This window comes from Salarias fasciatus, chromosome 9 (assembly GCF_902148845.1).
Source record: "Salarias fasciatus chromosome 9, fSalaFa1.1, whole genome shotgun sequence".
NCBI classification, from domain to species: Eukaryota; Metazoa; Chordata; class Actinopteri; order Blenniiformes; family Blenniidae; genus Salarias; species Salarias fasciatus.
The window spans coordinates 20,543,726-20,569,397 of record NC_043753.1 but is presented as its reverse complement, the minus strand read 5'-3'; the positions used below and the strand labels follow the sequence as shown (position 1 = coordinate 20,569,397).

At 43.8% G+C, this 25,672-nt stretch overlaps 2 protein-coding genes across 3 annotated transcripts; both read left to right on the top strand.

Annotated features, from left to right (window-relative positions):
• Positions 1–987: 987 nt before the first annotated feature.
• lztfl1 (leucine zipper transcription factor-like 1) lies at positions 988–7,042 on the top strand. 2 transcript variants are annotated; one of them, XM_030099659.1, is made up of 10 exons: positions 988–1,267; positions 2,137–2,261; positions 2,387–2,581; positions 4,089–4,146; positions 4,540–4,611; positions 4,699–4,764; positions 4,855–4,932; positions 5,194–5,352; positions 5,870–5,973; positions 6,088–7,042. In XM_030099659.1, exons 1-10 carry the CDS (start codon positions 1,265–1,267, stop codon positions 6,104–6,106), a joined length of 879 nt encoding a protein of 292 aa, XP_029955519.1. In that variant the 5' UTR covers positions 988–1,264; the 3' UTR covers positions 6,107–7,042. The 2 variants fall into 2 exon arrangements, with proteins under 2 accessions (XP_029955519.1, XP_029955518.1); XM_030099658.1 differs by having other exon boundaries at positions 5,176–5,352.
• Positions 7,043–7,607: 565 nt separating this feature from the next.
• On the top strand, positions 7,608–14,148 carry LOC115394674 (C-C chemokine receptor type 9-like). The gene is made up of 4 exons (XM_030100027.1): positions 7,608–7,613; positions 11,422–11,475; positions 11,595–11,650; positions 12,755–14,148. Exons 2-4 carry the CDS (start codon positions 11,472–11,474, stop codon positions 13,793–13,795), a joined length of 1,101 nt encoding a protein of 366 aa, XP_029955887.1. The 5' UTR covers positions 7,608–7,613; positions 11,422–11,471; the 3' UTR covers positions 13,796–14,148.
• Positions 14,149–25,672: the final 11,524 nt, after the last annotated feature.

Below are 25,672 nucleotides of genomic sequence, written 5' to 3'. Positions count from 1 at the left end.
AGATAATGTAACTCTTTATGAGTTTTAGATTTGGAGAAACAAGTTTATTAGTGGTTTGCATTTTAGCCTTTCAGCAAGAATGTCACAGATTTGAGGCTGAGCTTTCTAATGTGAGGTTTTCATTTTTTCCAAATGTTTGGTTTTCTCCAGATTCTCTGGTTTTCTCTCAGTCCATACTTGAGGCCAGTGTGTGGCTTTGGTTTGTGAACATGTGTGATTGTGTGTTTGTCCAAAAATGGAGCTGTGATCTGTCCGGAGAGTATTCTTCCTTACCAGTGTCACAAATTCATGAATAAATCCAAGGAATATGCATTATTATCGCATATAGTGACATTATAGTGTATTACAATATTAAATGCTGCATATACTGCATGGTCCAATGTGGTGATGAATTTGGATTTAATGATGGATTTCTGATTCAAAATTCTATTTACAAGGTAAAGAGTGGTAAAGAGGAAAGGCAGAGGTCACTGGAGAGTCACCCAGTTCAGGCTGTTCATGGGGAGTTCTCAGTCAAACTGCTTCCCCATCAGAGTTTTTAGCTCTATACTGCCACCTCCTGATGGACATCACGTACTAATACAGGTTTGATGGGTGAACAAAGACAAAAAAATCCTGACTTTATATCACTCCAATATAGTTATAGACACAGAAAAAAGTATTGTACTCTCCAGGTAGGTAAGGTAGATGCTTAGCCCGATTACTTACCCTTTTCTATCTCTGTAAAGTCTGAAAAAAAGTAGCGAGCATTTTGCAAGATTCAGGACACCCCGGAAAAAAGAGCATTAACTTTTATTGGTTTGAAAATACGAGTCTATAATGGAATAAATCTCAAAATATTAACCTGAAAGTCGGGATACGTTAGCCTGTTTACGTAACATGTTTTTTTTTTCGCATCACGATGCAGCGTATTTAGATGAGGATTAATCGCATTGCTTTTTGTACGTGGTGTCCTTGAACGCCCCGCCCGTAACCAAGGTACTGACGCTCTTTTCCGTTACCAAGGCGCTCTCGAGGCAAACAGTAGCTTTGGTAGCCATGCTAGCAAATCTGCGAGATAATCTCATAGCTATGATCTAACCCGTGTCCAGCCTCTTCACTGTGGCGAATATAAGTGCCCGGGAGTTCAGGAGAACCCTCGACTCCAACGTGTTACGTCTGCTGTCTAATCTGTGGCCTACATTAGACTCACACATTCTCCACTCTCTTCTTTGGACCACAGGCTAGCTAACTTAGTTCGGCTAACACCACTTCCACAGCCGTCATGGTGAGTAGCTGCTGCGGTCTGCTGTCTAGGCCGCCTCTCTGCTTTTAGGAGTTTAGCGTGATATCTCTCGCTTCCGAACAAGGCTTAGGAGTTACAGTCAAAGACGAGCTGATGGCTAGCGATAGCGTGCAACCTCCCCGGCTCATTAAAAAAAGGCCCTGCTGGATGTTAGCAAGAGAAAATCCTCTTCAAGTTAGCTGATGAGATATTCTGTCTTTTCTGTGGTGTCTCTCTGTCCATATTTAGCACTTCAAATGATAATAATAGATATAATTCCCCTCAGCTGAAAGCCAAACAGACAAAAGATTTTTAAAACTAATACAACTAGAAGTAAAGGCTGAAACTGTAATAAAAGACATAAATTAAGTCAATAAGGGATTTAAAAGTGCTCACATAAATAAATGATGAGCACATCATTATAAATAAACAGTGAAAATCATTTGACTGACCATAAAGCCATGTCATCACATTAAAGTGGGGTTATGACTTGAACAATATTGATTAGAAAAGGAACTCATTTTGAGTAGTGATGATTTTGCCTCATCACATTTATTTTCATGAGGTTTAAGGTACCAGGTAGCAAAACAAAACCATTAGCCTCTATCTTGGCTGCAACAAGGTTCATATGGGAGCACTATTTCCGTGATGTAGCACAGAGCCAATCCCAGGTGATCTGTGAAAAGTGAAATGTTAAAAAATTGCTCTCTGATTCCTGATGTGATGAAATATCTACACTGTTTCATTTGAAGAAGTTGCAGACTTAAGGGTGAATTTTAGTTTGTGTGAAAAAGAAGAGGGCAACAGTGACTTAATCTACAGAAATCCCAGTTTTTGTGTCTAACCACTATCGATGTCTTGTCTTCATGTAGGCTGAATTTGGTTTTAACGAACACCATCAGAATGAAGTCATCAATTACATGAGGTTTGCACGTTCAAAAAGGGCCCTGAGACTCAAGACAATTGACTCGTGCTTTGAAGAGCTGAAGGAGAGCAGGTAAGTTGTCATTACTCTTATTATTATCATTATTATTACTGTATATTTGCTTTTGTGCCAGTGTCAGTAGAAGTAAGGCATGACAGACTGCAGTTTCCGGAGGTTGTGTGTGTTTCTTCCTGCAGGCTGGTGGAGGAGACGTTCACCGTGGACGAGGTGCGGGAGATGCTGGACGGGCTGCAGGTGGTGGTGCGCGGGGAGGTGGAGATGGAGCTCATCAACACGGCCCACACCAATGTCCTGCTGCTCCGCCAGCTGTTCTCCCAGGCGGAGAAGTTTTACCTCCGACTGCAGAGCGACATCTCAGAGCTGGAGAATAGGTGAGCCACCAAAAACAGGAATAGGTTTTATTGAGGTCATAAAAGAACCGAAAACAAGAAATTGCAGTCCGATTGCAAACAGATTGTCACAGATGCGAGATGTGATAAAAGTCTCTGTTGAGAAGCGTTCCTCTTCAGTGTGCGATAGGCCACTTCCTCTTCAGCAGTGTGTCGATGCAGGTCTTTCATATGTCATACCAGGTTAAAAGGTCACTGTCACAAGATCAGCCCTCCTTTCCACAAGACTGCTTACATTCTTTTTTCCTTACAGTGACATATACTCGACCCTTCCACCACATCTTCTTCCACCTGCTCAGTACATTTAGCTTAAAGCAAAAAGCATATTTTTTTATTAATGTCCGCTTCCTCTCTTCTGAATTTAGATTTCAATCAAATGTTCTCTATAGACATTTTGACACTGATATTTCTGTCTATTCTTTGTTTCCTTTACATGCTTTCCTACCTTTGATTTCTGAATTAATAAAAGTCCACAAATGCAATAAATACTTTATAAATAGTGATTAATAACAGCAACTTTTATTAAATCCACAAATTTTTAAGTCCACAAATGTAATTCGCAGAAATAGCTGATATTCTCAAAACTGACTTGGTGACTGCTGTGCAATGTGTTTACATGCACTTGGCAGCGCTCTGCTGAATGATCTGAACATTACCATAAATCTGATACAGTGAACTGTTGAATGCATGCTGTTTGCATCTGTTGTCGCCATTTTTCTAATTATTTTCATAAGTTAGAAGCATCCGTCAGGTTGAATAATACACAAAGCCACAACTATGCAAAAGAGAGTCCATCATCTTCACTAATCACGTGTCTGAAACTCAACATCAGCAGCAGGGGAGGTTTGAGCAATTATTCAAATTTCAGATGTAAACCACACACATCTCTCTCTGTTCCTCTTTTTGCTCGTGAGATAAAGAAACAAAAGTATTGTCTTCACATCCTAAGTCATGTGAGCTGAGTCTGTTTTCCAGGCTGATCGCGGCGAAGCTTCGCTGCACTCAGGTGAACTTTGTGTAGCTTTTGACCGAGGTAACCCTTCACCGTATAAAAGCAACTTTTGGAAAACAAATTCTTTTGTAAACGTGCGCATGGGTGGGTTGATGAGCCGCCCGTGAAGCCCCGTTCACAGCTCTCAGTGATACGTGACATACAGGGCGTATATACCTAGGAGCACACCCCGCATCACGGTGTACGTGGCTTTCGCTGCTTTTAAGTAAACCACATTAAGACTTAGAAAACTGTTGTGTTTCACCACAAGTGTGTATCTGAAAAGCACTCCTCTGAAAGGAACGCCGTCTTTTTTTCTTGCCAAACATTTCTGACCACCAAAGTCGACGGTTGTAGTGTTAGAAAATATAAACACAGTGGTTTTACGGCAGCGGTTATCAGGTGACAGCTTTCTGTTTAGTTTTCACATTGCCTTTCACCGTCATTAGTCTGTTTTAAAACACTTGGTCTCACTCTTTTTTTTTCTTGCCCATGCAGGGAGCTGTTGGAGCAAGTAGCTAAATTTGAGAAGACCGACTTCAAAACCGCCGATAAGGTGAGCGTCGTGCGCTCCTCTCCCTCACGTGTGGGACCGTCAAGCACCGCCATGATCTCAGCCGTCATTAATCATGCAGGTTTAGTATATTCGACCCCACATGAAGTTCAGTAACGTGAGAGCGGCCATGCATTCCTGCACATCTGAGGTAGTTTTACGTGTCGGGTCGCCGAGCGTTTGTAGCTAGCTGTGCGGGTCAGGAGTCACACCTCGCTGCGGATGCTGCGGTTTTAGTGCCTTAAATACATATTACTTTTCGAAGCGTAATGCTTCGACTTCTCTGCTCACACCTCTCTCAAATGGCACGCGCAAACGAACCACAGCGTGCTGGGAAAGGCAAGAGATGAGCGATGTGAAATAACACTTACATGTTTATTATTGTTTTATTTGCAGACAAGCCAGGAAACAAGCAAACCCAAGCTCGCACCTCTGAACGAGGGCGGCGTGTCTGAACTTCTCAACAAGGTTCAAAACAACACTTTGTTACATCGATTACCAGCACGGATGCTCCTTCATCACCATTTATCACTGTTTCTCTACTTGCCTCTTCAGGAAATCGCAAGACTACAGGAGGAAAATGACAAGCTGAAAGCCAGGCTCCGCACTTTAGAGTCTCAGGTATCAATCAAAAACAGGTTTATGCACCTTTTGCATGGAGCTGCTGAAAGCAGTTCTGCTACTTATTACCTTCCCTGTTAATTTCAACAGGCCATGAGTGCATTAGATGAAAGAAGCAGGGCGGAGAGAGCTTTGAAAGACCTCCAGAAGGTGCAAGGTGAACAACAGGTACTCTCCCCTGTTTGGCTTATGCAGCATAATCATTTCCTTTTCATTTCATAATTCTGATTTATTTTAATTGTCCATCTGCCATTTGCATTTATCTGCTAATCTGGACCTAATGGTATGTATCCACCTAGTCAAAGTGCGACTTTTAGCTTTAGAGGACGTAGATTCTCCAGTGTGAGGATGTTGTAGCAGCGACGGCCAATCACGTCGTCTGATCTCAAGCTGAACTCTCTTCCCTTTAAGCTGGCCGCTCAATCCCAGGAGATCAACAGTCTGGAGGACACGGTGGCGGCTCTGAAGGAGGACTACCAGAGGTCTCTCAGTGCCAACGCTGCATCCCAGAAAGATTTGCAGGAAAACCTGATCTCTGCCAAACACGAGCTTCTGCGAGTGCAGGAACAGCTGAGCCTGGCAGAGAAGGTACGTTGATGGAGGAAGGCCAACGTCCACCGCTGATAAAACTAACAGATAAACTCTGTGAAGGGAAACTATCACTCTCTGTGACTGTCTGAGGGCCTGAGGGCCATGCTCTTTCTCTTCTCGTGTGGTAGCACTCTCAAATAAAGTTGTGGTGACTGACGTGGGGAGTGGGAGGTGAAAACGCAGAACACTACGAGGCTTTCCTGTTATGTGGCTTCTGCAGTAGCTATATGAGATCATATTCACTTATTTATGTAAAATAACATGAATTAGCTGCAGTTTCGAAAAATGTGTTCTGAAATTGACCTTCACACTCATGAAACAAACAAGCCACTCGTTCTTTTTAATACCTCTGAGCAGGAGGAAGGAGGGCGTTTCAGTGTGAAGCTGTATTAGATTGTTTCTTGAGCTGCGGCTGATGCATCCACCCACCAGCTGTCACACGCTGCTTCCTATCACCTTCACCTATTTCTGTTTTTGCTGACACCTCTGGCGCTGCGTTTTCTGTGCCGCGTAGGAGCTGGAGAAGAAGTTCCAGCAGACTGCAGCCTATCGCAACATGAAGGAGATCCTGACCAAGAAGAATGAGCAGATCAAAGAAATTAGAAAACGATTGCAGAGGTGAGCGCTGACCGATGCTGAGAAAGCATCGCAGGAGTTTATTTCACAGGGATGTGCTTTGTTGTGATTGGACACACAGACTTGACCTCCCCCTCCTGTCTGACCCTGTTTCAGGTACGAGCCCAATGAATGAGTTGTTCCCGGACAGCTGCTTTAACAGAGGTCCACCAGGGAAGACGGGACCGGAACGCGTGGCTGCGGCTTGGACAAGAACCACCAGTGATCGGCTTTAGTGCGGAGGCGGTGCGGGGAAAGTGGGACGCGCTCCAATGTAGTGGAGACAAAACGATAACCTTTTATCAGCCGTGCTTTTCATTTCTGTCCGTCTCAGTTTGGAGCTCACCCTCAGCAGCCAGCAGACCCCCCCCCTCAGTGCTCTATGCAAACACTAACTCGTCCCTGTTCAGAGGCCTTGTCCGTTCGCTGACTTGGGCAGATGTGTTCCGTCTGCCTGAAGCTTTGCAGTCTTCTCTCTCAGAGGGTTACGGCTACTGTTTAGCTTTCCTGCACCAGGTAGTTGATTACTGATGGGTTTTCTTTTTTGATGAGTTTTAATTTCATTAGATTTTTTTTTTTTTGCTGTGGCAGATCTGCATTGGATCACTTCCAAGTCGACTACAGGCCAATTCAGCAACAATCAGCGTAACAGTAATAAAAAAAGAAGTGTGTTGACTCCTTGAGGGTACTTCTGCTTTTATTTATGACCTAACCTCTCATTAATATTTCACACAAGAATATTTCCAATCAGCTTGCATTGTATGGAAGTATCATCATTGAAAACACATTAATTTATTGTTTTTTTTTTCCTGCTGTTGCATATTAAATGCCATGGATCGTGATCTAGAATGACTTCCCTCCTCAGAGGGCCTAGCATATTTTGTCTGGAATTACCGTGTTCTTTTCGTATAACTGTGGGTGATGAAGTATCAGAGGAAATGAAATCTAATATCCATGATGTTCATGAAGTAATGCTCTTGTAGAGTATGATACGTCAGCCCTCTACTGTACTAGGTGTGCATTTGTTTGTATCGTGTAAAGTATGGGGTAATAAAAGCTGGTACCAAAAGTGTGTGTGTGTGATCAGTTTTGGTAAGATCATTCAACACTCTTCATACTTTTTTTATTTTAAGTTGTGGACATAACTTTAATTTTACATGTACAGTAAATCACTGTCTGTGGAGTTGTGTGATTCAGCCAGAGGGCAGCATACTGTAACTATAGTGGCTGCACAAACTGAATGATTGATTCAATCTTCATCTTCCTGACACCTGTTTGTTTGCATATCATAAAACTGCATGTAACATGTAACATGTGTAATGGGCATATTTACTAATTAGAAATGTAAAGTACTGAAGTAAATTAATTACAAAACGGCCAGGTCTGTTTTAATCAAAACACCACTAACAGATACATCAACGCAGACATCTCCAGATAGTAGGAGCAAAGAGACAGAGTAAGACACCAAGCGTGAAAACATTTATCAACATTACATAATGTGTAACAGACGTCTTGGTTGTGGCTTGTTTGTGCTAAATTTTCGGAGCCGTTATGAAAGTGGTCACAAGCTCTCGACTGTTGATCTCCTTTTGTCTGCAGTGGAGCTGTGAAAGCCACAGGTTCTTGACGTGCGTGTGCTTTTCGTTTTTTTCTTCGTACAGAAACATTTGGGGAGGAGATTTGTATCAGTCAAAGAAGAAAAAGTAAAAGCTTTAAGATGATCCTTTAAATCCTGCCTCATTTCCTGTTTTACATCCATTGAAAAAAAAAAAAAACAATCATAATGATGTCCTTTCAAATAAATGCTTTCTCATTTCATCATAAATAGTACGAGCCGTGGGAGAACTGAATGTCAAGTAGCGATGCAAATACTGAACCTGTTCGATGCCTGTCAGAGCATGAAATAAATCACAGCGCTCACATACACAGGAAGTGGTAACTCCTGTCTCTGTGTCTCAAACTGCTGCTCTGCACTGACAGCACTTTCACACAACATGGGATACCGGCTCATGAGCGTCAGAGGAGCAGGCCCGATTCTCACTCGGCTTCCTGCTCGCAGAGAAGGCCTCACAACGGGGCTTTCTCCGTTTTACCAGCAAGACGTAGAACTCTGGTGTTTTGGTTTTTCTTCTTCTGTGAAATCATAAGTCAGATGTTGGCTTGTGAGGATTTCTTCAGTGCAAGGCGACGTCCACAGTAGGAAATACATGAAATGAACCAGAGTGTGTTACTCATGCGCAGCAGCTGGATTCAAGCCTGCAAATGTCTGCATCAGTTAGAATCTGCATCATCTCAGTATTTCTGAGTAACCCACCATGGCCTGATAAATGTCCTCAGAAATCAATGAGAACAAATCAGGAATCTGTGCTTCTCTCTTTCACAAAGTTCTTCTCTGTGCTTCTGTCAGAAAACTGAGTCAACCAGGAGTTTCTGAATGTCTCTGCCTTTGTCGTGATACAGATCTAGATTGCGTAGACGGGTTTTCATGACCTGATTTTCATATAATTCAGTTTAAAGCGGCGCAGCTTCAGCACAGAAAGCTGAGTTTGATCGGTCAAGCATCACTTAGGTTGTCAGCAAATCCAAATTTATCTCTCTGCTTGGTTAGTTAGACTGAAGTGTCTCACTTTCGCGTCTGCAGCCATCCTCACTTCGATGATTAATACTCGTCTTTTGTCACCGTGAGAATTTTTCACAAGCCGATGTTCTGATAACCTCTGCGCATAGAGAAGCGTCGTGATATGACTACTCCCAAAACCTAAAGAGACGACGTGATCACATTGACTTCAGCTATGCTTCATGAGGAAAAGCACCGTCAGTAATAATCAGATGGTCAAAGGGGGACAAAAAAAACTCAGGTTTAAGGTCAGAGTTTCCAATAAATGAATGAAGTGACCCTCTGAGAGTTTTCAGCCGAGACGTCTCCGCTGTGTTTCTTTGCATCATAACTCAGTCTTTTCTTGAAGTCTAAGGAAGGCACGACTGTTTCAACAAGAAACTTTTTCATTCACCAGTAGGTTTTGACACTTCAACAGTCAGCAGTCAAATCTTTTCCAAGTTATAAAACTGAGTTGTCTGCACAAAGTTTGTTGATTGTCGATCTTAACGTGCGATGTGGTGAACTCCAATTCGTCCCCATAAGATTGTCTACAATGAAAATTTGACTTCCTATTGTTTAAAAGTCTGTTTCTGCTTCATCTCCTTTGTCACTCTCACACATCAAAACAGGGCGATGATCAAGCCGCACGATGGCAGTTATTTACCACCGACTGCGGGGAGGAGGTGAGAGAGAGCTCTCAGTCTGCGACTTGCTTGAAGAGTCTGTTCCCAGGAGGAAAACACCGGGCCGATCATGACACAGCCGCTTCCTCCAGCCCCGCTGTGAACAAAACCGAGAAACGAAACCAGTAATTGGCAGAAATCTGAAGGGTTGATGGCCCACGCTCATCCTCTATCATGGAGGCCTCAGTGTAAATAAAGAGAGAAAGAAAAAAGAGGCGAAACTTGAATGATTGACAGAAATATTAAGATACGACTGCTTTATTATTATAAACTCTGTTTCATAATTAATCCTGTGACGTCCTCCGTGTTTTCTAGGTCTCAAGATGAGTTGATGATTTTTGTTGGGGCTTCTGGAGAAACACTTGTCATGACCGGAAACTTCATGTCACACTCATGACTTCTTCCTTTTTTTTTTCCTTCTTCTTTTGTTTTGTAAATGTGTTTCCCTTTACAACCTGAAGTACCAATGAATTTAGACATATCTCTTGTTGGGTTGATGGTTGTTTTTCTGAACTCGCTAAATGAGTGTTTCATTATCTGCGCTGGTATTACTGAGCATGACGCTCAAATGACGCTGCTGCTGCTAGATCATAACAAGAAGGTACTTTTCGATGACATGATGGCCCCCTCAGTCCACTCCAAGAAACACATTCACCTGTTTGTATGATGCGTCACACCGATGTGTGTAATGATATCCACTTTGTCTGCAAGGCCCAGTTGTTTTTTTTTTACCTTTGACCTGATTGAGAGTTATCACTCACTCTGACTTCCATGTTTCATGGGCTCAAGCTTCGCATCTATGTTTTCTGACTATCGGACATTTTTCCGTGTTCAGTGGTTGGATAATCTGCAACATCTAAAGCGGTTTCCTCCGCGTCGAGCAAAATATTTATCAAAACACTGAGGCCAGCGCTGGGCCCTCAGCAGATCTCTGATTCAGCGATACGTCCTGAAGCTTTTTGTTTCTCTGCAGCAGAAACCGCAACTGCTGAAAGAAGCTCACCAAAAAGTAGATTTGTATCTCATTGTTTTATTTTCTGAGGCTTTTCATTTTCCTTTGCCTCATATTTGAATTGAATCTATAACCTATCTTTAATGATACATTTTTATGTATTTTAAGAAGGTGCAGATGAAAGAGTTATGGAGGATTTTAAGATGGTTGGAAAAGGTAAACTATGCTGCAGACAATATTTGAAGACTTACCAGATACTTCTGGTGAAATATGATTTGTCACTTGGACTTTTTTTTTTTTTTAAATTTCCCAAAAGATCCTATCAGTTGTTCACATTAAACAAGCGTCATCATTTAAAACATTTCATTATGACGAACAGTTACTACACAGAGTGAGGCGAAGCATGTGTGGTTTGAGAGTTAGGGGTTGTACATTGTGGTTCAGGCTGTGTGTGTGTGTGTGTGTGTGTGTGTGTGTGTGTGTGTGTGTGTGTGTGTGTGTGTGTGTGTAAGAGGAAAAAAAAACCTGTTCAAAACATGCTTATGGGTTTGATATTTATTTATTTCCTACAAGACATAAAGACATTTTATCACCATTAGAACTTGATAGTCAAATCAATATTACATCTCTGTCACTTCAGCACACCAGTTTATTCCAAAACGTGACATCTTCACAATAAACATGGTTGGTACAACCGTGGTTTTAGACTCTGAACCTCTGAAAAGGCTTGACAAACCGGAGGCGTTTACAGCATCCAGCTGATCTCCACCACTTTGAATTCTAGACCTTATAGTCGCACTTCAGGGTTTTCTGTTTCGTACATCACTCATCTGTGGCACTAAGTGGTCCACCTGTGTATACAAAGTGTGCCAAAACTGGATGAAACCTCAGGAGAATGTGGGCGCCCCGCTTTGATTTAAGCCCCGGGTGAGAGGCTGAAACTGATGTGCAGCTCTGTGACATTTACAAGTCACACGTTTCAAGCCGCAGCACGCCTTTGCTGTGTTGTTAGACCGAACTGAACCAAAGAATTGCACTGCAGGGAGACGTGTGTGTGTGTGTGTGTGTGTGTGTGTGTGTGTGTGTCTGTGTGTTTTTTTAATGCAGACCGAGATAGGGATGGTGTGGTGCACACGCACACGCAAGTGCACATGACTCTCTGGCTGATGAGGAAGCCATATAAGAGAGAGGATGAGTGCAGCTGGTGGAGCTGACAGCAGGACTGCTCAGACAGAGAGGTACTTGTAGGTCTCTGCATCCACACAGCATGGGTAAGAGATTTACTGGTTGTATTGCAGTTATAGAGGCAGTTTCTACTCGTGCTCTGTGTTTGTCTTCTTGTGCTATTGTGATTTTCACAGCTTTCTTATTTTCTCACGGTTCTTTGTAGAGAACACAGGAAATGAAACTACTGGGATGACTTTTGGAACTTTTTCCGCTTCAACTGTAAGTGCGACTTTTGATGTTAATTTCTGCACTGATTTTTTTTTTTTTACCTGCTGCAAACACTATGAGCCAGTAATAAAGGGACTTCAGTTCTTCATGTATGATGGCATGGTTTCGTTGAAAAGAAAAGACTGAAGCTGCGACTGTAAAGTGAGGGTGTTTGTAGACAAAGAGAGGAAAAACTGTGAACTAAAAAAAATTTTGTTTAATTGTGTTTTTAAAGAATACTTTAACAGTCAGGGTTTCAATACAAGAATGCACTGCACTTGCATTGTATCTTGATGTATCTATTTTTTTAATGCATATCAGTGAATGTAAAATCTCATAAGGGTGCAGTAAATAAGGCAGATTTGACAAAAGGTGACTTTCCATTCTTTATCCCAAACATATCAGAAAAACATACTTGGTTGCATTTATATGAAATAAACAATATAGTAAAATAAAAATAAAGAATTCTGGTTGGGTTAAGCTTCCTGAAAGTCTTATTATTTAAGTAAAATAATTCTAAACATAGCCAGTCATACAGCACTGATCACTCACAAGTTTGCCATCGAGCCAGACCTTATACTATCTCTTAAAACTTCCTTTTCAATGACACTTAAAAGCATGGAGTTTATGATGCATGTTGACTTATCTTAAGCAAATGTCACAGCCGTATCAGCAAATGTTCCATTGTGTGTGAGCCGCTGCACCGCGCAGTTTATCTCTGCTCTACATCTGAGCGCGATGCCTGTGGGGTACTGATGTGGGCCCCTGCATGGAGCCCCTCCGGTCGGTTTTGCCCCCCTCAGGTTTGGAAAGCAGCAGGAAGCCGAGCGGTGGTGTGGTTTCTCCTGCGCAGACACAACACCTGCACCTGCCGGCAGGCTGCTCGTCTGCTCGCTCTGGTTAGCTCGTACGTCACAGGCAGGGCTCCGTGTCACCTCAGCGTGTCCCCGCTGAGAGCATCACGTTATGAAACCGTGCAGAACTTCATCAGTTGGTTAACAACGTGAAAGATGTGTGTGTATGGCAGGAAATGAAAACAAAGGGAAAGGAGGTCAGTGGACGTGCAGCGCACGTCTGTCTTTCACTCCACGTCACGCTTTCTGCTTCTGATTGCAGGACCCAACCGACTACGTCTATGATTCGGGTCCGACCTTCGAGTCGGGCCTCTGTGAAAAAAGCTGGGTGAGGGAGTTGCGCGGCCAGTACGAAGCGCCCATCTTCTCCGTCATCTTCATCCTGGGCGCGCTGGGCAACATCCTGGTGGTTCTGATCTACACGACTGTGCGCAACCGCCTGAAAACGATGACCGACATGTACCTGCTGCACCTGGCCCTGGCCGATCTGCTCTTCCTGTGCACGCTCCCCTTCTGGGCCGTGGACACCGTCAAGGGCTGGGACTTCGGCGTCGCCTTCTGCAAAATAGTCTCGGCCGTCTACAAGATCAACTTCTTCAGCAGCATGTTGCTGCTCACCTGCATCAGCGTGGACCGATACATCGCAATCGTACAAGTCATAAAAGCGCAGAATTTTAAGAAGCAGAGGCTGTTCTACAGCAAGCTAGCCTGCCTCACGGTGTGGATCGTCTCTGCTCTCCTTGCTCTTCCCGATTTTATCTTTGCCCAGGTGAACGCTGGAAAATTCTGCGCTCTTGTCTACAACGAGAGCACAAACAACCAGACCAAGATTTTTGTGCTGTCCTTGCAGATTTGCATGGGCTTTTGCCTTCCGCTTCTCATCATGATCTTTTGTTACTCCGTCATCATTCACACCCTCCTGCAGGCCAAAAGCTTCGAGAAGCACAAGGCCCTGCGCGTCATCTTCGCCGTGGTGTTTGTGTTCATCCTCTCTCAGCTGCCCCACAATGCCCTGCTGATCGTGGAAGCGAACCAGGCTGTTCACACCACTATCACCGACTGTGGAGTTTCAGGCGCAGTCGACGTGGCCGGACAGTTCGCCAAGACCCTGGCGTACACTCACGCCTGCGTCAACCCGCTCCTGTACGCCTTCATCGGCGTCCGCTTCAGGCAGGACCTCCTGAGGATCGCCAGGATTTGTAGCGGTTGCCTGGGCGCAGGAGGACTCAGCAAATCACAAGCAGTCCCCAAACGTCCCTCCATCATGTCAGACACTGACACCACCCCGGCCCTTTCCATATAAATATGGTCGTTTACCTCAAGTCTTAAACCTGACACCTGAACCTTTCGTTTATTTGGTTCCCCAGCATTACCTTCTATCAACAGAGCATTTCAACAGGTGAAGGAATCAAACGTGGCAGCAGTGTGCAATCAGATTCTGACTGGTACATGTGCATTCTACTTCTTGGACTACTTTAAAAACTGTAACATAGTGTATATACTATTGTTTTTTTTCTCTGTGTGTATTAGTTTCAGTATATTTCTATCATATAACTGTAGTTTGCTGCTGTAGTTGGTTTTTTTTAAATAAAAACTGTGTTTTGGATTTTTTTTTCCAGACAGAAATCTTAATAAAAAAAAACCCTAAAACCCATAGAGGATGCTGTATTTAATGGTTCCAACAGCAAAGTCCAGGCTGAGCACTTGCAAACACACAAGTGAGAGTGAACGCAGGCCCAGAAAGGAAGCTGGCAAACTGATGGAGGGCTTTCACTGATACAACGGACACACTGTGGTCGGAAACAGGGTGGCATGTGGCCAGGTCCATCCGCCGTCACTCTCGATCTGAGTCTGTGTCATCGTGTGTGCGCCGGCGCTCTCGATCACTGAAACTTTATCTGAGTTTAGCTCTGACTGCACGGCTTGAACACTAACTGATCAGTCAAACCGACGTGCTGGCGGTGTCCTCAAACTCACCTCACGGCAGCTGAGTCTGAAAAGGAGGTGACAGACAGGCGGAATGGTGCCACAGCCTCAGATCGTTTTCATATTCCGCTGCAGCTGTACAGTGCAGAGGAGTTCAGCTTTACCACTGCGTGCTCTGATGTTTACAGCGTGTTTTTAGGCCGCACATGCATGAGTGCCTTTGTAAATCAACATCATCAACCTTAAGCTACTCTCTAATCAGCATCTCGATATCAAATGTATCAAGAGGTATGGAAGGAAAAGTGTTCACCAGCTCAGATTTAGACACAATATTTGAGAGGAAATAGAAAAAAAAACTATGATTTTTGGGAGAAAAAAACAAAAGTTCAGTGTAATGATCAATGGCAACGCTTAAAAGTATTGTCGTCTTTATTAGATTTGGATGTTTGTTTTGGATTTAAAGTCGATTTAGAGTTGGAAATTCAATTAAGTGACCTCAAATTTGATCTGGACCGCATGCCATAGCTATTTACACACTAGACATCAACAACTCACAGCTGGCAGAGAAAGAGGGAGACAGAGGCATCAAACGTACTGTAAAAAAACAAGATCTGAGATGTTATTGTGGTCACTGAGGTTGGCCCCAGACTAGTGCTGCCTACCTGCGCTCAATTCAGGTGAGACCACAGGCTTTTTCGGTTACCATCTCCATTTTGTACCACGTCTCACTGTCACGACAGGAAACCATCAGTCGAGTCAATAACACACGTTCCAGCTTCACAGCAGACACCGATACCCCCGGTGGTCCCGGGACAAGACGTGATGGGCAATTACCTTCATCCGGAGAGCGGTTTGCTTTGAACGCAGCGTTCACGTGTTCGGCTCATCTGAAACTCGTGTGTGTGTGTGTGTGAGTGAGTGGCGTTTCTTCTTGTATGTGTGTGGGTGTGTGTGTGTGTGTGTGTGTGTGTGTGTGTGGGTGTGTGTCTCATGCCCCTTTCGAAAACAGCAAAGATGTGTCACATGTTGCAAAATCTGGCTTCATGTTTCACAGCTATCAGTGTAAAGAGGCAGTAATCTGTGAGGAATGAGAGGCCGTTTCAGAGGTTTGAAATAGAAATTCAAAAGACATTCTGTGATTCAAAGATGGCAGAATTCTCTGGGGAATTGTGATTTATTATTGTTTTTTTTTATATATGAGAAGATAAAACAGGCTAAAACTAATAATTTGTCACAATCTAGTAAACATGAAACAAACTTGAAAATACCAACTTCAGATAAACTGATTCCCGAATTTTACTGCAGGAGCCTGCTGCTCAGCTGGCAGAGAAGGTCACCGTCTGACCTAAAGGTCAGAGACTTGATACCCATCACCAGCTGTTCATGAGCTGAAGAGTCCCTGGGAAAGGCGCTGAACCGTCCAGTTGTTCCTAATGCTGCGTGAGCACCTTGCATAGCGGCATTCGGTGTCTGATCGTGTTTCTGCAAGTTTCCTGGTGAATCATGATGACAGTACAAATAAAGTTGACTGAAGCAGTATTAATAAATTCCATATCCCATCACAGTTTTACTACTTTCTTTAGTAAGGATATATATTTTATCACCATTTCAGTCACCATGAAGTTATTGATGTATCTGCTCCTCTTTATTCAATTTTCAAGGCCTTTAATATTGTTCATAAATACAATGTGATCAGCAGGAGGCTGGATTACTTAATGAAGCTGGGAATCACTTACTTTATCTCTAGCAGTTTATACAAGTCTAGCTTAAGGGTGTTATGTCTGTTTGAGCTTTTCGGGTCAGGCTGGATCCTATTTATAACCACTGTACGCAGAAAACAGGATATATCTCCTTTTCACCACCGATGTCTGAAGCAGTGTTAATTTAGTTCACAGTCTTGGCTGACCAGGACAGAAGTAGTTTCTCTGCATAAAGAAAAGCTGCTGTACAGTCTGTCAAGACAATTTTCCCCTCATATTTGTGAGAAATGTTTTATCAGTTAAATCAACTAATGGCTTCAGAGGCTGTGATATCTCTCTACATGAACTGAGAGCAAGTGGAACAGCCAGCCCTCAACACTGCTCTTTCTGTTTTCCTTTACTTTGATGTGAAAAAGAAGCACAACACAATTTTATGCTCAATCAAACCACTTTACCCAGAAAAAAAAGATGTAATTCATTCAGTTTATAACTACAACGTTATTCAGTTGAAGCTCCGCTGTTGATTAATTCACATTAATTATAGTGCTTAAATGAAGGTTAAGGAGTCACACATGCTGGTCAGTCATACTACATTTGTGTGCAGTTGATGAAAAACAATTTATTTACAAGCAACAATGATGGAAATTGCAGAAATGACCAATTTCTTTTTGGGGAAATGGAGCAGAGTGTAAAATCCAGACTGAATGAAGGGCCCGGTGAAAACAGCAGTGTCCTATGAAGTAAATGTATTCTACATTTCCTTCTAAATGACAAAAAAGTTTGTAGAAAAACAAAGAAATCACATACACACAAGTGTACCAGCTCCGTCCCTACAGCGAGGCACGGTGGTGGCAGCATCATGCTGTGGGGATGCTGAACAGAAGGAACTGGGAAACATGTTGGCTTAAAAAAGACATCCTGGATGAAAGTTCCTCTTTCAGCATCCTGAAGCAGACAGCCAAGATATGAAAGCCATCTTCAGGAATGCTTAGTGAACGTTCTTGAGCGGCCACAGAGAGAGAACAGACCGGAATCCGTCTGAGCAGACAGATCGGAGTGATCAGGCTCTGACGCCGTCCGTCTCACCTGATCAAGCCTGAGTGGAGCTGCGAAGAAGAAAGAGCCAACCTGTCCACGGACGGCTGGGCCAGGATGTCTGCTGCAACATATTCAAAAACACTTCAGGCTGTAAATGCATCAACTTCATAATGAGCTCAGGCCGTGAACACTTTTACATCTGACTCAACATTATACATTTGCAAACATTTCAATGAAATTTGCTTTCATGTTGCCATTACAGGGAACTGTGTGCAGAATTTTGAGGTTAAAAAAATAACTTCATGCATTTTGGAATAAGGTTGTAACATAAAGTGTGGAAATAGTGAAATGATATGAATCGTAGCAAATTCATGAACATATTGTTACACTGAAAACAGTGTGCGAAATATCATTTAACCACACGTCACTCCTGAAGGTGAAACAAAGCATGTGGTGAGAGTTCAGGTTTGTGCATTGTGGTTCAAGTTATTGTGCTCTCTCTCTCTCTCTCTCTCTCTCTCTGGCTTTGTTTTTGTGTGTGAGAAGATCATTTAATAATACATACACACACAAACACACACACACACACATACTAGCCTGAGGACAAACACTGGTGGACGGGGTTTCAGAGCTTTCAGCAGATTTTCAGAAACATGCACAAAATAAAGCTTGTTTAATCTCGGACGCAAAGAAATTCCAAGAGAAAATATAGATGCAAATAGGGAAGTTTTATTTTATTCATTCATTTTGTACCCTAAAAATTGCATAATGTTGAAATTGTCAAATTATACAAATATATTTCCTAAAAGGTTTTAAAACGGGTTCTCACCTCTATGCAATGTAACATAAGGAATCATTTGTAGCTGTTTACAGGCCAGTGTATTGTCATTTCACATCCTTTGACGTTTAAGTTTGGTGATTTCCGCCACAAGATGGCGCAGTTTGCACAGCAGAGTGAATCTGTGGTTTGGATCTCCAGACAGACACACCGCTGGAAATGCCTTTCGCCCCATCTAGTGGCCGGGGTCACGTTTTGCATGAAGGAAGGATTCTGAACTTTACAGAAAAGTGGAAAAAAAGAAACAAAAAGAGCAGATCCGCACCGCGGAGTGAAGAATGCAAAAGACCCACAAGTAGAGCAGCACCTGTGTTTAGAGGCATCCCATCTATCTTTCTGCACAGGGGACCGTGTGTGTGTGTGTGTGTGTGTGTGTGTGTGTGTGTGTGTGTGTGTGTGTGTGTGTGTGTGTGTGTGTGTGTGTGATGTGAAAAAAGATGGATGTAGGGAGGACGCGCAGGAGTCTCTGACTAATAGGAGAAGCAGGGTAAACACATGTGACCCGCTGACACTGAGCAGGCTGCAGTCTGGTTTCAAACACTCCGCGGTCTGGTTCCTGTGGACGGCAGAAAGCCTCGGGGACGGCGGTGTGTGTGTCGACGAGACCCGGCGGCTCTGAGGGCCATTCACTGCAAAAGCGGGTCACAAATAGCTGCTGGTGGATGTTGGGGCCTGTGAGGAAAACGTCAAAATGATGCAGATGCAGAGAGAAGAAATGAAATGGGAAAGGAGAGGCGTCCTTTATCCAGGGAAACAGGATCTTCATTCCACTCTGCGGCATAAAAAAGAAATGTAATAGAACTTGGACCTCCACAATTCCAGCCCAAACAGGGAGCCTCTTATCGTCCGCCATCTCTCCCACAGCTAATATTTCACTTCAGCTCCGGGGCCCACAGAATGAGAGACGTTTCCATTTCATGTCAGTCATTTCCAGGCCTGTGTGTTACCTGTGTGGTGATAAGTGTTTGACTGACTGGGAGTGTCGTTAGTCACTGTCCGGCCCCGAGTGACAGCCACAGATTGACGCCGATGATGAGAGGAGGAGGAGGAGGAGGAGGAGGAGGAGGAGGAGGAGGAGAGAGGCCTGCTGGGTTCATGGACAACACAAACCTGGAGCGTCTGCATCGACACACCGACGACAACAAAAAAAAACAAAGTTACGCATTAAAGCACTGAGCACGAGGCGTGTGTGAGGAGATTTTCAATCAGCACCCAGTTTATGTGTCTGTTTAGTTACGACATGCTTAAATTAGTTTCCAGTACAAATAAATCACAAAGCACACTTGAAAGACCCCCACAACTGAGATGAACCAGGGGTTTTCTCAGTGTGACATGACAGTGCTAACCACTGCCCCATCACTTCTCCATTAATTCTGATGATTAGGGTTTTATATTGAATTTTGCATACAAGGCAAATTTGGTGTTTTGCAAGAAAATGTTAGTCTTAATGTTTAGCCTCTGGGCTACACGTTTAATGCCATGAGGTGCATTTCCATCAGATAATATATGGGTTTTGATTGATTTGAAATCAAGATGTGTTGCCTGTGAGTGACTTGGTTTTTTTCAGACACTGCAGTTTCCGTATGAGAGGATGGAGATGATAAATTACCAGTGATGTCTTCTACATTTCCCTCAACAACATGTTAACCCGATGGAGGCCGAATCACAACTGAAGCGTTGGACGATTCCACAAAGCTTGTCTTTAATGTTTTGCATCCTAATCATTATTAGAATTTTCCCATTTCAGCTGTAGACGACAGTGTGAACACTGTGATGAAGTACATTACTGATTATCATGTGACACCTGGTGTTGCCTCAAAATGTGAAAAAAGAAACAAAAACTGAAGCAGGTCAGACACGCTTTAATGTAAAATGACTTCACAAAATCACTAATTTGCTCTGCTACAGTAATATATTTAAATATTTTTTTCTAACTCTGCTGTTTTGTTCATCCTGAGGAAATCTCCACCGGACAGAAAGGCGTCATGAACACAGGATGTGTCGAACGCCCTGCTGGACCTGGACGCCTGCCGCAGCTGGGATGGCTTTAAGACAAGTCACTTTAGTAAAGAAGCATCACAGTATTATTATCACTCAGCTGGGATTGCATGGAGAGGAGAATTCAGTTGAGTCTCTAGCAGGACGAGGGGCCGGCGGGTCTCAGAGCTGTCCTCTGATGAAAGTCCGTTCATGCTGGGCAGAAATCATGGCCGCCAAGAGGAGGTGTTAGGCTGTGAGCAGGTGTGTGTAGGCAAGACAGAACTGCTCCACACAGGCCTCGTTTCATCCCCATGGAAGACAATGCCGCAGCGCATCGAGGTCGTATCTTCAGGGAGCGGCTGGCGGAGACCGCAGAACCTCAAATAGAGTGACCTGCACCTCCTCCAGACCCGAGTCCCAAAGAAAACCTCTGGGATCGTTGAAACCACCAAGGCATTTTAAGAAGTTTCAAGATTAAAAACATGCTACGGGTCAGTAAAAACACTGAGAACTGGGAGAACCCAGCAGTACGATTTCAATCCGTCCACAGGAAGCAGACGACTTTAAAGTTCTGGCTTGAATGAAGAATGAAGTTCGCAACACTTTCAGCTTTTCAGAGACAAATTACAACATTATTGTTTGCTGCATTCGTCTCACTGTTGGCAAAACTGGACAAAAATAAAAAACAAAACAAAACAAAAAAAACACAAAGAAACAAAAGAGGAAATAACACAACACTTCAAGGCCAGAAAGTTCAATCTCTGGACATCTGTGGAACATGTTTTCACCCTCACAGTCTCTGCCTTGCCTTTTAGCCGCTCTTCCAGGAGCGAGGCGGTAAGCTGCGAGATGGACGGGCTGAGCGTTGCAAGGTTTCCAAAAGCGAACAGAGTCTGACTGCTGCTCTACCTGAGGAGCAAAAACAAAAGAGCCATCTCTACCTGTAGGACTGTGGGAGTCGAGGCTTTGATCTGGACCAGAAAGAGAGAGTAGTTTGATGAAATATTGATGCTTTTTTTTTTAACTGTGTCCTGAGGGAGCTCAGTCTGCTGGCAGGATGTGCGCGCTGATCCACTCCACCGCTCCGCGCCTCGCTGGATGGGAACGGACTGGACTCAATGAGCGCTATCAGCCCTAATGGGCCTAATGATGACCCCCCACCCCGGGCCCGGATTGGTCAGGGACCCTCTTTTTTTCCTCTCGGTTGATCAAAAGAAGAGGTTGCGCTTAATCAGTCAGCACCAATTGGAAAAAACACGCCGTGCTGATGCGTGTCTGACAGCCAGCCTGCTCAACAAATCTCTATCTGGCGCTGCAGTGGTAATTGTTTGACCTTGAAGCAGCTTTAAATGTACTTGTTGTGTGCTTAACTCCATGATCACAAAGCCTGCACTTTAAGTTTATTTGGTGCCGAAGTCAAAAATTAAACAATTCTCTGTACTAAATAATACAGCGCTCGAATCTTTCTTTTTAAGTAACCAGGGATTCTTCTGGCCGACGCTGGTTTGGCTCAAATTTTGAATCACTGAGACCTTGTTAATCCCTCTATCACACACCCCGCAACATGAATCCAAATGGAGAAAGTTTGATTTGAGTTTGTATGAGAGTGACCCACATTCTTAAAGCAACAATGATCTCCATGGAAGAAGAAGAAGAAGAAGAAGAAAATCTGAATATTGATAAATTGCCTAGAGTGCTTTTGTCTGAAAGTTAAGAGGCCAACACACTCCAATCAGAGTGTAAAGAGTGTGAAAAGCGAGGGGGGATTTATCACTCTCCCATGCTCACGTTCGTGCACAGATAGACGGCGGGGCATAATGACTTCTGCGGGAAAAAAGCAAAACGATTATTTGAACTTGAAGCAAGAGGAGAGGGAGGGGGGGAAATGGAGGGGGGAGGGGGGGGGTGTCAGGAGGAGCCAGGGGCAGCAGATAGTCTGGGAAAGGTCTCGCGTTAAAGTCGAATTAACATGCCTTTCCATTGGAGTCCATTAGATAATCATATTCATGCCACACAAGGCTCAAAACCCTCTCTGTTTCATTATTCCCTTTTAATCCCGCCTGATAAGGCGGCGCAGGCGTCGTGGTTTTATTATGTCGTCATTTGGAATCCACATGAAATCCCCACGGGACGTTATCGTTGGGAAATTGCTTTAAGTAGCCCAAGTGGATATAGTTCTGCGTTTATTATTTCTGACGGATTCAAAATAACTGCAAATACCCTTTTTCTCCCACCCCTCCGCCCCGATTATTGGGGGCTGAGAGTCTTATCAGTCATTCGCACTAATGGCCCACTCGAGCCACCCGATACCTCCGGCGGGGCAGAGGAGGGGGGCTGGGAGAGGAGGGGGGGGGGGGGGGGGGGGGGGGGGCCGGCGCTTCACAGTCCTGTAGGTACAGGTACAGCACATGTGAGCAGCAGGGCAGCATGGGCAAGGATGGAAAACACACACACACACACACACACACACACACACACGCCGTAAGTGAGAGCTTTTCTTCAGGGTGTGTTTGTTTGGCGCCAAATCTGGAGTTCCTGGCAAACAGAGCAAATGTCAGGTTACGACAGTCATTAGCGGTTCAACACACTTGTGGTCTGGAGATTAAGGCAAGGAAACACTTGACTGAATCCTTTAAGGCCTTTATTAGAGAGAGTGTGTGTGTGTGTGTGTGTGTGTTTGGACACAGAGAGGAGACGGGAGGCGGCGAGAAGCCGCTGAAATACCCGGACTCAACATTTTAATTCATGACAGTTAAGTGAGGAGCAAATAAAAAGCGATCTGGGCTGCCTTTGGAAACGAAATGTTGTTAACGTTTAACTTTGAGATTCAGCTTTTTGCTTTGATTTCTCTGCTTTTCCACTTGAGTCAGAGAAGTATTGCCTCAACAAGGCGGGAAATGTTTGTTGTGTTGCGTTTGAATTGCTGAACACCGATTAGAAACCAGGAATTGTTTGTCTGTTTTGATTTTAAAAACGTATGCACAACAATTTGGAAAGTGTAGAAGCAAAAACCTCAGACCAAATGAATGAGAAGAAGTATTTAAAACCCTAAAATTTTACCAGTTCATACGATTACATGCAGTCAATAGTGGACATTCACACACTGATGTTCTGCTTAAACAATAGCATTCATGTGAGCACATACATTTTCAAATGTGTAACTTAAATAAATTACATGTAAAATACTTAACAAACAGGAGGGAGTGCAAGAAATTACTTCAAGAACGTAACAGAATTCAATTGAATTGTCAAATAAACGCATTTGATTCAGGTTTTCGCCAAAAAATTCTACATTAATATTACCTTTTTCAGTCAAAACATAGATCAAATGAAAAACTACTGCAGTTTGTTTATATAATGCAAGAATTTGCTTTAAAAAATTAATGTATTTATTGGTGAAAAATGCAAATTATAGGATTACAAGGTTAAATATACTTCATATTTTCTAAAATAACACTTACAGTGACTTTCAGTTAATACTTTCTATTCACAAACAGGACTTTTACGAGTTAGTTCTGTTAATAAAATCCTCACTATCTCCTCTACTGTAACTGTCCTGAAAGGCTTTAGTGTCTCCGCAGTGAGAAACACTCCGGCATCTGTCACGCCTCTGCTCCTCGCAGCGCGGCTCTCGCAGCCACATCTGTGTGGATATAATATGCTTATTCTGCTGTATCCATTTCACAGTGACATCTGTCCAGCGGCGAAGAATTAAAGGCAGAAATCCAAATGCCTACACAACAATCTGCCAAGTATTGATTTACTGTTCCTGGGGTAACATACATGGACGGACCCGGCGCCGCATAGCATCTCAGTGAGATCATCTGAAACCGGGACGGCGCTCCGTCCGCTGGTCCCCATCTGAAAGAAATCAGCAGAAAAGTGGCGATGGAGGTGTGAGGGGAAGGTGGCTGTATCGTGTGTGTGTGTGTGTGTGTGTGTGTGCCTCCCTGTCTGTACATCTCAGGGTCTGGAACAAACAGTAGTTCCTTCTTAATTGGGGTGAGATCTGGGGCTTAAAGGGGGCCAAGAAGGGACCTGAACCCCTTTCTTTCTCCTCCAGAATCGCTTTGGCTACAGAGGTGCGTTTGATGTGTGCTTTGGCTCTGCGAGTCCTACTTTGGAATATGTTCTTGGGAGACCATTGGTTACTTGCCTCCAGGCAGAATCTCAATCCCCAGGATCCTGGCCCTCTTTGATGAAATACTTTCGGGAGCCGCTAACCCTACTGATGCCCATGTGTACCTCCTCCCTCCTCCTTTACCCTCTTGTTCTCCACCGCCTCGCCCCCTCCCCACCCCCTTCCCCCCTCCACTCCCGCCCTTTTCCCCACCGCTACCACCACCACCACCACCACCTCCACCACGTTCCTGGGATTCTCTTTGAGAGATTCATAACAAGGACTTTATCTCTGTGTAGTCCGGGCCAGATGAGCACCGTCTGACAAACTGACAGGAGAATTAGTCGTGTCTTACAGAGCGCCTTTAACTGTCTCCTGCCTTCCGCCGCTGCTACGCCGAGCCACCAGCTCTTTCTGGGATTCACACCGATATCAGGCTTTTAAGAGCATATTTTATAGCTTCCTATTTTCATATATCCTTCATTAGTAATATCTGAATCAATTCCACTTCCCTAACACACACACTTGCACACGGGTTTCAGTTTTGACGTCTGAAATCCATCTTCATACTCCGACAAAGTGGGAATCAAACATTTCTAACGATGACAGAGACGCTGACAGGCCTGACAGGAGATCCCAGGTCCTGATTGATTGAGACGGTAATTAGTCGATGTCGACTTTATCAGCATAATGAGGGGAAGTGGCTCCGAAACGTCCTCCGAAGGCGGAGGATTTCTTCTCCCAGTCAATCACGTTACGCCGATTTCTTCATTTGCCACAGCGGCTGATTAGATCAGGATGAAGAGGCCAACTGCACTTTGACGGACCTGACCTCTCGGCCACACACACACACACACACACACACACACACACACACACACACACACACACACACACACACACTAAAGTCCGAGGTAAACGATTAATGGGTGATTTTGCCTCCCAAACTCCCACCTCTTCATTGATTGGGACCGCACCCTAAAGACCCTTCTTACCACATCATTTCCCTGTATATTGATTATGTATATTGATCACACCTCACCCTACAGGAGGGCTTCACTCAGCATTAGGTAACACTCTGAGGTCCAGAAGACTGATTCAGCCCTCATGGAGTCACCTTTCAGCTTAATTGAGAGGGAATTATCAGATTTATTTAATGTCAACAACTTCACTGTAATTAAGAGCCTTTTAAAAAGTGTGTGAAAAGTGATGGCGAAATCAGTTAAATAGTAAGATAGAATATTTTTTCAAACAAATAAACACTTTCTTTCACCTGAATTGCAGAAATATTGAACAATTTGTCCTGAAACTTCAGTCATCCTGACTGAACCTGGATGTGTTTTCACTTGTCTGTGTGTCAAAACGGGTGACGCTCAGACAGAGGTCGCCATGCGCGTTTTCCGTTGAAACACTTGGGGAAAAAAAAGGGCGTAAAAAAAAAGCAAAAGAAAGAAAGGAAGAAAAAAAAAGTGTGCAAGAAAGAATGAAAAGAGGGGTGCAGAAATTTCAAAAAAAAAAGGAGGGAGGCAGTGAGTAAAGGAGGGAGCAATCCGAAGGGAGGAGTCAAGCGAGGGAAGG